Source organism: Ambystoma mexicanum, chromosome 8, assembly GCF_040938575.1.
Source record: "Ambystoma mexicanum isolate Mex_15411 chromosome 8, UKY_AmexF1_1, whole genome shotgun sequence".
NCBI lineage: Eukaryota > Metazoa > Chordata > Amphibia > Caudata > Ambystomatidae > Ambystoma > Ambystoma mexicanum.
In genome coordinates, this window is record NC_090929.1 from 942,331,178 (window position 1) to 942,343,888 (window position 12,711).

The 12,711-nt window shown below is 44.0% G+C and overlaps 1 protein-coding gene across 1 annotated transcript in view; it reads right to left on the minus strand.

The window, feature by feature from the left end:
- Nucleotides 1-12,711, minus strand: part of SH2D4B (SH2 domain containing 4B) — a 1,358,492-nt gene that overhangs the window by 1,054,313 nt on the left and 291,468 nt on the right. The window contains exon 4 of the mRNA XM_069610827.1: nt 12,564-12,588. Coding sequence (XP_069466928.1) covers nt 12,564-12,588 — 25 coding nt within the window. The remainder of the gene's footprint in view (nt 1-12,563; nt 12,589-12,711) is intronic.

Below are 12,711 nucleotides of genomic sequence, written 5' to 3' on the forward strand. Positions count from 1 at the left end.
CTAGCCAGAATCAAACAGCTCGCCCGGCTGTTGAATAGTTTGGTTAGGTTGCTGGATTCTGAGGCCTCTGAAGGATTCAGCTTGTGGACTAGGCCTCTCTGCTACAACGTTCTGGAATCTGGAGTCTGGTTTTCTAAGTTCTGGTCTCTGAATATTGTCTGGATTTGAAGTTGTCCGGCAAAGTGCTTCGCAAAAAAGTGGAAAGAGCAGTCCCTACCTGGGTTTCAGTGGGTCTTTTTATGTCTTTTGGAAGTGGGTGGGAAGGCTGACTTTCTATGCCCAACCCTCTGAGGATCCTGATAAGCTAGAAAATTCTTTGTCGTCTGACTGGGGAACAGAGTTGTGAGTCATCTGGCATCCTTTTTATGGCATACAGAAAGAACACTCCCCTTGTCACTTTGCACACAAATCTATTTTTGACTTAAATGCATATTTATCTATGTACAGTGTTTCTGATATTATATGTCCAGTTAACATATTTTCTGTAGCACCAAACCATCCGATCCCTGTCTTTGTAAGATGTTGTGTCCACTTCTGACAGAATTCTGCCCTTTTCATCCAGAACACAACCTCTAATCTTTTCCAGAATTTACACAAATGTGCGCAAGGAATATGGGCATCAGATGAGGAAGTGCCAGATTTTTAACATACATAAATTTGGAGTAATACCCTATTTTCCGCTTCTACCCCCAGAACATACCACAGAGTCCTAACACCTCTTAAAATGTGCACAGAAAAATCACAGGAATCATGATATTATTGATATAATTTTGACAATTAATCACTACGAATTATCCATCTTTCTAAAATTATCCTCTGGCCCAGAGGGGTGCAGTTTAGGTCCCAAAGCACATGGGGAATTCGTCCCCGCCTACAAGCTCAGCTGGCTTACAGAGGCAGCGCCCCTCCTATTTCCTTCCAAGAGGAAGCCATTTACGACCCCCTGATTGAACATTTGCCTGAGCCAAGGAAAGTTCATTGTTCTGTTTCCTGCAGTCTCAGATACCCTGCCCCTAATTCAATCAGAGAGGTGTGATCTCCTCTCGGTGGGGCAGCAGAAGGGAGGCCAGGCCTGTGAATACAGTTGCTGGGCAAGTTTCAACTCCTGTCGGGGGTGGTTGCCGGGCAGAATTCAGTCCCTTTAAGCCAGGCTTCAGCCAAATGTCACTTTTGTTCCCATTTTTCTTCATTCAAATCAAACTTACAATTTTGACACATGCAGCTAGAACGCTGATTCTAAGTTCAAAACTATGACATTTAAACAGTTGCAACCTATGTGACACTCCAAAGTAAATCACTCATTTATTTTAAACATTTCGATTTTAGTGGATTTAAGTCCAATTTCACTTAAGCTGCTGACATCCACAGCTCAGCCAGTTTTGTTATGAACATTATTTTAGGCTCTTCATCTTTCCAGATTTGGTATGCACACAAGACTTCATTCTACCAGATGTCTGCTGGTGTTCAGTAAGATTTTTGAATATCTTGCAATGTTTGAAATAGGCATTTTGAGCTTGTATTTCAGAGAAACAATGTGATTTCAAAGCCCTTTTTGAGCTAACAGGCACTGCTGTTTTCCCTTTGGCACCACGTTTCACTCATGGCGCTTCTGGCCCATCACGCTCGCACTGGTGGGTGGCAGGTCAGGCGACCATTTTGGTGTGCGCAAAAACTGCGTGGTTTTCCTGGATTCTGGCGCCAATGCGGGCTTTTCGGCCATCTTGGATTTTCTAAGCCCACAGCACCAAATGTTGCAGCATAATAACTTGAACGTGGGCCGATACACCTAACATACAACAACAGTCAATCATCTTGATTCACCTTTATTCAATATAAAATCAATAGGTAAACTTGCAGGCAACAATGAGACAATCTATAAAAAAGGGAGAAAAAGAACAGCAGTACATTAATACTAAGAAATATAATATGCAAAATGTATAAAACCTTAACCGGCCTAATAAATATAGGTATACAAGTTAAAAACAATAGGTGCTTAAAAGACCTAAATGGCTAACACCTTTCATTAGAATTAAACAGTATAGGATATAGCAACGAGATTGCACAAGGAGACAGAACAATATGTTGCTATGTGGTTACCTCTATGCATTTAATTCTGAGAAGCCATCATGTGGGACTGCAGTTTGCTACTTTATTCACCAAAACAGTGTTATGAGTCTATTTGCAAGACCTCAGTGCATCCTCAGCTGATCTTTTGCTAGAATCACTCAAAACAATTGAATAAAAAACAGTTGGAGACATGACCTCCTACATCTATTATATTGACCGTACAACATTGTGACACTGCCTGTTTTTTTGATGAGTTTTTATCCGAACAGTTTTTTGCCCCAAAAAACTATGCGAAAAATATGTGGGGGTGGGTACAGTGATATAAGCATTAGGGGGTGGGGAATGTTGGGGGGCCTGGATCACCACCACCAGGCCCCCACCCGATCTGCATCCCTGTAGAGGGGCGGACCAGAAGGGGCACCCTCTAGTATCCGGATCACCGGATAAGCCATTCTGCTCCTGGCGGACCGCAGGGGGAACCCTGCAGCCTCCTGGGCTCCGGGGCTCAGGAGCCACACATCCATCAGCCCCAGTCCTGGGGGAACCAGGCCGGGGCAATGCAATCGCTGTGATCACATGGCCATACCATTCAATAAAGAACGTTTTTGCCCAGCAGGGGCACCGTCTTCAGTCCGGGCCACGTGGCGGGCCCACGGCATGCTGTGCTGCACCAGACACAGGAGTCAGGTTCACATCGACTGACGAGCCGGAAGCGGCTCGTTCTTTTTATTAACTTGGTCACATGGTTGCCCATGTGACCAAGCCAACAACACTGGAGATACCATGTCTCCCCACAGGGGTGACATGCAACAGGGAATAGGTAGTAAATAATAGGGGAGGGGTGGTTTGCGGGGAATCCCACAAAATTGAAAAAATAAACATTTTTGATGAGTTTATTTGGCAAAAGACTGTCGAGGGGGGGGGACAAATCGAAAAAAAACAGGCGATGTAAGAACATAGAACCACACTGACACATCATCAAATGGGAAAGTGATTCACTGACATTTCAATAATGTGCATTGATCTGATTTGGAGCCATCCCAAGTGTTGATAAGACAAGCTACAGGCAGGATGCCAAATTTACATTTAATAAATAAAGATATTACAGTTGATGGGGGTCACATTATCTCGATATGATTCGTAGCAAAAGACACATTTGGATTCGGAATAACTTGTGAGTCGTACAGAGTCAACAATCTCGTTAAGAAAGCGGTCTTCCTCTCTAGCTGTACTCGCTGCTTTCACCAACGCTTTAGTCGAGGGGGCCAAGGAATGCGGGTCAGACCAGACTTCTTTATGCAACATCTTTTAGCACTGTCCTTAGATCTAAATGAACCGCCATATTTGTACCTTTCTATTCGATTTTAGAAAGCACATCCCAAGGATGGCATCGCAGTGACACAGTGCCAATATGCTTGATGGCTATGATGTGTCGAAAAGTATAGGCCTTAGCACTCAGCACTAAGGGTGACTTTTCAAATGCCTCTGCAAGTTCTAACTGGTACTGAAAAATGCAAATGAAAATGGCCATGCACGACAGTTTAAATTGTATTATGCCTTCTAATCTGTTGTATTGGCGGCATGCCGCTTGCAATCTACTAGGTACTTGTGTCATGTGTAGTACATGGCAATATGCTACATGCATACTGACATGTAGTCCTTGATCCCTAATGGGGAAAACGCATGGTCTTGTGCCCAACTGTCCTGTACTTCCAATATGTAATCTGACTTTTGAACAAGCATGTGGAGTAACCCTATTGTAGGTTTGCATTTCTCTCTGTGTCTTGTATATGAATGTAATGTACAGTACTTACATATTATTAATCAATATTTGTAATTTGACCAAAACTATTTAGAGCACCATGGTCCATGCCGGAGTCCGCCATGGCGGAATGAGGAATTACCATCCCATTCCAAGGTTGGTGGGGTGGTAATTCCCCATGCCGCCATGGCCCTTCCCCATTCCCATTTTTGCCCCATAGGGCTCAATGGGAATGGGGAAGGCGCTAATTACGGCACCGTAAATTACGGTGCCGTAATTAGCTCCTAGGTCCCTTTGCGGGTTGGTTTTTTAACGTCTGCTAAAAGCAGGCGTTTAAGTGCAACCCGCAAAGGGACCTCGTAATCAGGCGTTAAGGGTTTAACGGCACCGACACCTTTTACAGCGCCGTTAACCCCTTAACGCCTGGGTTGTAATGAGGCCCATAGTTTTTCAGAAAGCAGCTTCTGGGAATTAACTGTAGTGCTTTTTGTCCCATCGACAAAAAAAAGAAGAAACACTTGACTTAAGTAATAACAATGTATAATGTAAATGCAGGTGGTAAATAAAAACCATAACTAATAAATAGGTCATGATAAATACTGACTGACAGACTGTGAATGCATCCATACTGTCCTGTGTTTATATCCGCAAAAGAAATACCTTTTTTAAAAACCCACCTGAAAAAGAAGTAGATAAATGAAGATAATATGCAATAAATACAAAACAGATGGGCAATAAATGTACTATTTACTTAACACATTTGAAATTACATTTTGAAGCGTATAGAAACCTGGTACACAATTGATTGAAGAGTTCAACCTATTGATGAGTCACTCACCCAGCTGATACTTTCATCAGGCTTAAGCAAGGTCGTCGGGCTATTGTGGGTAGACCAGGCAAGTTTTCACCTATGTTACAGCGGACCACAGGCTCCTGAAGGCCTATGTGCTTGAAAGTAGGCCTAGGTCACACTCTAATCCTGCTTGCAGTGCATTTGTGGCCAGGGGCAATGAATACAGGTGTGTTTGCATCAACTCCTAAGGATGCTATGCTAAGGATCGACCTACTAGTGTAAAGATAAACAGTCTCCGAAGGCTTTACCCAGCATGTATGAGAGCTGAATTGGGGCAAATAATATGTTACAAATGTGTTCTTGATAAAAAAGAGAATATGATCCAATTCTGCTCTTAAGTACAAGATTCCAACATTACATTACCAGTGTAGATCGCTTTCATGATGTGTCTCGGGGGGGATAGCTCAGGGGCAACGTGTTCGCCTTGGAAGCAAGATGACGCAGAGCAACACAGGTTTGATCGTGTTATAAATGACCAATTATAATACTATAATAATCATGTGCTTTCCACAGTATATGTAATCATTGCTACTGTGACGCTTCATGACTTTGGTGCTTACAAAATCTGAAATCACTGTTAAGATGGATTTCTAAAATCAACCCTGAGGGGAAGATTTTAAAAGGGCACCCTAGTTATGGTGAACAGGGAGTTTCTGAGGTCTTAGCCAAAACCCAATCAAGGTACACAGAAGAACAGTCAAGGCTTAGTCTCAGGAGTGAGTGAGAGTGGTCTAGGGCCTCAGAATAACACACAATGGGCCTCATTACATGGATGGCGGTAAGGGTTTACCGGTACCGGTAAGGGTACCAGTGCCGGTAAACACTTACCACCTTACTACGAGGTCCCTTTGTGGGACCCTACCTTAAGGACGGACCCGCAAAGGGACCTTGGAGGTAATTACGGTACTGCAATTTGCGGTACCGTAATTACCGCCTTGCCCATTCCCATTGAGCCCTATGGGGGCAAAAATGGGAATGGGGAAGTGCCATGGTGAATGGGGAATTACCGCCCCCACACACCTTGGAATAGGGCGGTAATTCCGCCATTAACCATGGCAAACTTGGTAAAATACCGGCGGCAAACATGGCGCTAATAGCGCCATGGTTACCACCGTCCGTGTAATGAGGCCCATTAATTCAGTTTTGACAGTCAATTTATACAAATACAATGAGTTGTTCGGCCTTAAGAACACACAAATAAATGAAACTAGTATTATCACACAAAACCATTTATCACAAATATATACATTAACCCGTAGGTTCAATTTTAATGCATCAGTCAATAATTAACCAGATAAGTCAGGTAAGCAGTTAAATGCAGATACAATTAACAGAGCCAATACTATCCCAATTCCCTTTCACTTAAGAAGTCTAACCCTAAAATGTATAGGTTCAATTTTAATGCATCAGTCAATAATTAACCAGATAAGTCAGGTAAGTAGTTAAATGCAGATACAATTAACAGAGCCAATACTATCCCAATTCCCTTTCACTTAAGAAGTCCAACCCTAAGTTGTATGGGGCCTGGTGCCCAAAAGTCACAGATTCTAGTACACGTTTCTCGAGGGAAGGTATTCTCAAAAAGCATGCAATAGGCTTGAGGGGGTGATTTAAAACATTTCCAAGCTATGTAAAAGTTAGGTAAGTATTTGTCGAAAGGCAGGTACATTTTCCTCCCAATCCCAGATCCAAGGCTAGCCCAAGGGTAGGATACCTCACCCAGCTTCGACAACCAAAAGTAAGCAGAGAGGGAGTTAAGAGGCAATGAGCTTTGCACCTGATGATATCCTATGGAGGACAGGAAGAGATGGGAACAGTTATGTTTACTTTACCCCCTGACTCCGATTGTCACCGGTCACACTGTGGATCCTCCAGGAATGGCTGGGGACATTATATCCTGTCCTTTTTTTGGGTATGGGGTGTACAGGGGTTGCAGGTTTGAGTGCTTCTTATGGTCCGGTCCAACTGCAAGATGCAATACCAGAACGATGAGGAATGCAGATTGTCGTGGTGCAGACACCTTTGGGGCAATTCACAGGATGGATGAAGAGTTCCAGCAACGGTCTCCTCTCGCAGGCAGCGACAGGTGATCTTCCAGGTGGTGTCACAGAAACAGCTCGAGCTCAGCCTCTTTTTGATGCTAGCATACTAAAAGTTCAAGAGAAGGTGATTTATGGCACAAGATGGTGACCACCAAAGTCCAGAGGCTTAATGCAGAATGGGGGCGGCTGCAGAGGAAGCCCACAAGGGAGCTGTTCAGTTTACCCGGCAGTCCAGGGACACTTCCGAAGTCTCTTTGGGCACGCAACCTCGAGTAGGCAACAAGACTAGTTGGTAGGATCAGGCAAATGAGTGGAAAGGATGCTGGTCCACTGTAGAAGTCGTCCTCAGGTCGTCAGTAGAATAGTCTTCTCAGGAATATTGGCTCCCACGTAGATTTGCAAAATGGCTGCAGAGGTCCTCCTCTGTTCCAGACTTGGAGCTGTAAGCAAGTCAAAGAATGATCTGCCACATTCAGTTAGGCAGTAGTTGTCCAATCAGGGACAACTACGGGTTTGACATCCACCCAGAAGCAGACTTTCTGGCACCAACAGATGTGGACTGGCACCAGACAGAGCCGCCCCCCCCCCTTTTTGACTCAAACACACAAAGGCTCCCTAGCCCACAAAAGCAGCAGCTTTCCTGGGCAAGTGCATGACCTTATATGGGATTTCTTAACCTGAGAGGTCAGGAAGAAGGGTGAACTAAAATGTGGCCAAAGAACAAGCAAAATACCTTGTGGCATGGGCATCTTTGGGTGCTAGCCACCTTTAGCAGCCAATTACGGTAAATGCTAAAGTGCATGAGTAAAATAAAATAAAAACAGTAAAAATGTTACTGCTGCCACCAGCTTCTCTTAGGCACATATAAAAGGTAACCAAAAACCATGAATAACAAATGTTAGGGAGATACAAAGTATCTCCATTGCACTGCACTGTAAGGAGCTGTGTGCAATATACAAAATACAGGAATCCAAAAGAGAAACATAGTATCTCAGTGCTCACAGTCAGTTTCACCAAAACAATGAGGAAAAGGACAGGTAAGTGAAGCTGAAGGAAAAGTCAGGACAAGTTCAAAAATAGGTGTTCCATTAAAATCAATGGAGGGAAAGGTGCAAAAGGGAAATCTTTCTGAACAATTGTCATTGTAATACAATATATGACCTGGTGTTAATGTTGCCATTGTAAAACCTTCCATGACAGTGGTGCCCGCACAGTATGACATCATTGCTTCAGAAAAATACTCTGTTCCACTCGTGCCCACATCATTGCCACTACAAACTATGTTATTTATTTATTTATTTATAAAGAGAGGAAAAATGCACCTTTGATAACAAAAGATCTCACAATAGACAAGAAATCAGATCTGATGGGAAGCCGTGGGCTTCTTACAATGGGGTGAATTTGAGTGACATTCTGACCAGGTTGTGGATGCAGTAAATGGACCCGTCACCTGTATGTCCTGGGTGGACTTACATAGATTAAGGCCAACCAACATTAGACATGTTTAAATGCAGTTACGTGGTATGACTAGCTGTGTTAGGGATTTTACCATGATGGATGAAGTGGTAGAGAGGAAGCAGTAAAAAGCGAGGGAGAGAGGCAGGGTAGAACATTGGGATAAATGTTAGTTAGAATGCAGATGAGAGGTAGGGTAATTTGGAGACGAGCAGGTAGGCTTTTCGTTTGTTTTGAACACAATGATGTGGACTGTTTCTCGGATGTGTGGTGGAAGAGAATTCCATGTAAATGGAGCAAGAAGAGAGAAAGAGCGGAAGTGAGATGAAGCACAGGGAGGGCAAGGTGGCACAAGAGTAGTCATGGTGGCAGAGCCAAGATTACAAGAAGGCTTGTAGAGTTGGATAGATGAGGATGGAGACAGTGGAGCCTTTCCATGGATAGATTTGTGAACCAGGAGCAGAAAGGTAAATCTTTGCCTGTTTTGCATCATCTCCCATCCAGCCTGATGACGCTGTGAGGAAGTTGGTGTGAAGAGAGGGAGTTCAAAGAGAGACATAAGCATATTATCTTAAACATTTATCTCAAATTCGACCTTTTACCTCAAAAAAGAACAGTGAGACAATAGCAAGGGTGATTATTAACTCTAAAATGGATTACTGCAGCAGCCTCTTGACTGGCATCAGTAAAGGAGATTGCGCAAAACTTCAAGTCATCCAAAATAGTGCCATAAGAACTATTGTCAGACTAAAGAGAAGAGATCATGTGTCCGAAGCACGTTAAAAAATTGCACTGGCTACCAATAGAATCAAGAATCCAGTTTTATTTGATAGCAAAAACACACAAATGTCTTCCGGGAATCAGCCCGGTCTATCTGAGTGAAACACTGGAAAGGAAACCAATACAGAGAAAACTGAGGTCTAATGATAAGAATCTTTTGACAATGCCCAAGCCCAATTTAACATTAGCCAGGGATAGGGCCTTCTTTGCAGCAGCTCCTATTGCTTGGAATATACCTCCAAACCCACGTGAAATAGCCACCCACAAGCAATTCAGAAGAAAACTAAAAACCTTCTTGTTTAGGTGAGCCTCTAGAGCTATGTGCAATCTCTGGATTGTATTCTCCCCCTTCTAACTGTTTCTTTCTCATTTTAACTTTTACTATTTTTTTGTATTTCTTGTACCACTCCCCTGCATTAACATGACATAACTGAATCATGGTAGCAAAGTTAGTGAGAAAGCATAGTTCGGGAGACCAAGAGAATGCGTGCACAGTAGTCCAGTTCAGAGAATACAAGAGTGGTTAAGAGATGCTTGGCTGTGTTGAAAAGAAGGAGATGTCTGATTTTCCAAATATTTAGGAGGTTGAGGCAAGCCACTGTTGCAGTGTTGAAGATGAAAGTAGAGAAGGTGTGAGGAAGGTCATATATGATGCAGAAGTTTCTAGCTGAAGAAGAGTAGGTGAGGGTTTCAGATGGGACCTGGATAGCTCGGGAAGAGATGAGGGACAGTATTTGGCAGGGAAGAAGAGCATCTCTGATTTGGTTGAGTATAACTTCAGAGAATGCAAAGCCATCCAATATTGAATGGCACAGAGACAGTTGGATATTTTTATTGAGGGATCAGAGGAGAATTCAGGAAAAAAGGAGATGATTTGGGTCTAGTCCGGAAAGAGTTGGTAAGAGAATACAAAGGAGAGGACCCAGGACAGAGCCCTGTAGAACACCAAGGTAGAGGAATGATTTGAGAGATGTTGTCGCTCCAAGAAAATCAATTTTCAGATCCTTGGTCATGCAAACATTGTGCATGTCTATAGTTCTGGAACTTCAATGTTGCACAACTTCCTGTCAGCTATGATGAGAAGAGGCTGAAAATTAGCCGCCCTTTTACTGCAGGGACACTGCCAGCATGGCCAGGCTTGAAAGAAAGAACAATAGCAGCCAGGCATGGCCCATTGGGCACGTGGGAAAGCTCAGAATGCCTGTAAGGAAATAGAGAGCACATGTGAGATTCTCTCTCTGTGGTTTTTATGATTCCTTTCTGGTTCTTTCATAATGGGCAGCATGGGTGGCAGGAGAGCAAGTGTTCCCAGCCATTTATTCTGATGAAAGGTGTGTGGTAGGGATGTGTGCCGACCCAGCCAGTATATTGCTGATGGACCCGAGCTGCAGAACATGATGGGAGGATGTGCCTATGTTGAATAGGGGCGTAAATGCACATCCTGCTTTTAATATATGGAGCAATTGCTACCACACAGAGCGTGTGCATCAAACTGCTGTTTGTTAATCAAATCACCAAGTATCAATCTTTTTTTCTGTAAATGTATTTATAAAGGGTGTGAACAGATACTATGCAAAAGCTGATTAAATGAATGAATAAGCTGTTCAATCTCATACAAATGGTATTTAAGGTTATCGAATAACAGTACACTCATCTTAGGTAAGTAATACGAATTCCATCATTCTTAATTACAACTTCAAGTGTGCTAGTGCAACCCTCCCACATTCTTCTCATATCAAGGGCACGAGTGAATGAGAGTATGAAGACACGTGAGTGCAAGGGTGTGAGAGAGAACAAATGTGTGAGTGCAAGGGTGTGAGAGAGAGCATGGAAGCGAGAAGGAGCAGGGGTGTAAGGATACGTGAATGCAAGGGTGTGTGTGTGTTAGTTAGAAAAGATGCAAATGCAAGCGTATGAGAGCGCATGCGTGTGAGAAATGAGCCGTGGTGGAAGGTGTGTGTGTGCAAAGATGTGCAAGTGAACAAGTATTCAAAGTTGCGCAAGTGCAATGGTGTGAGAAAATGTGAATGAGAGTGTGGATGCAAGAAAGGGAGAGAGATGGTGTTATAGAGTGGGTGTAATAGGGTGGGTGGAGGAGAGAGGGATCAAGGGAGAGAAAGCTTGAGAGAGGTGTACAGCAAAGCAACATCAATAGGGTGCATTCAAGCAGGGGTGCATGCATGTGTGGGAGCGGCAGCAAGGGTGCATGGTTTGCAGAGTGAGAGCGTTTTGCAGGAGAAGCTCGTGGACAGTGGGTCCGGAAGAGAGTGATACGTGACTGAGGACGGAACAGAGACATATGAAGGGGTGTGGAGATCATGCAACTGTTACATAGGTGCAGATGAGGCACATATAGGCAGGAATGGAGACCCATTGGGTGCGAGGTAAGAAAGGCACTGGAAGGGAAAGGAAGGACTTGAAGGGAAAATAGACGGTGAGGGGGGCTGTAGAAAGAGCAGAATTAGGGAGAACTGAGTGGCTTCCAAGTCTTTATAGGGTGACTTAACTCCAACAAGCCAGGTCCTCCAAGGGGGCAGTGGCAGATCCCATGGAAGACAGTGTCCCATAAATGTGCCAGCCTGTTCTTTTTATTGACCCCTACAACAACTTTCTCAGGGCATTGTAGACACGCTCCAGATGTGCTGAGCCTTAAGGATCATGTGCATGTACTGAGGTAGGTCTGTGTGTTGCTACTGATGAGTGACACCGTGAAAGGGCACCACCTGAAGAAGGAACCTTTGCAAGGTCACTCACGGCCTGTATGCCATTTTCAGGGGCGTCACCCCCACATCCCTCAGTCACCCTGTGTGGCGCCCCTTCTCCTATCGTCCCCTCCATGCATGTTCCCCCTGCTGTACCCACTTAACTTCCTTTCCATCTGTAAAAGCGCTTTGCGCTGCGGAAGCCTCTAGGGCACACCACTCTTCTGCATCGGCCCATGCATGACGCTCTTTTTTTTGCACATCATGCTTCTCCCTGGTGGCCCCCAGACTGCAAATGACATGTAAAGTTAGAAGAGCCCTCAGCATCACAGTCACTCAGATGCAGTGAAGCTGAAGAGAGTGTGAGATGTTACGGTTTAGGTATTTGATTCAAACGCGGTCGGCCTGTATGGTGGATTCTGCAGGCATGACCGCAGACCGCATTATCGGCCATGGCAGCAATTAAGTGATTTTGCCAACATTTGTACCTATTGCAAATTCACGATAGGCCCGATGCTCTGTCTGTGGGCATGCAGTATTGGGAATTCAAACTGTGACAGGGATGCAAGTTGTACCTTGACTTTCTTAGAAGTGAATCCTTCTGCTGCCACTGTACCAAAATGCACTTCAGCAACTATCCTTAGCTATCGTTGTTGGGTCTTGGAAGAAATACTGAAGGAAGAACAGACATGTCATTGTTCCAGGGATGTTAGGGAAACAGTGACTCACTTCTTGTTCTTCTGTCCATTCGTAAAGCAGATCTAAACAGAGTGAAGTCAAGAATATTAGATTTGCTACATAGCATCTTTGCTCTGCCCACAATCAAAACGTCCTGCATGCAATGGCTATGTTTGTGTCTGGGGCATGGCCATGCAAAAAATGAATGCCTGGCACCAGAGTACCAGATCTTTCTGTAATTGGAGGTTTCTTGATTAAGCCAGAAAAAAACGCGTGTTAAGTGAATTTGCTGTCATTGCTTAGCCGAGTGACTGTGAGTTCACCAGGTAAGTGTCTGTTTGTTGATTCCTGAGTGCTAGGCAATTTTCTTAT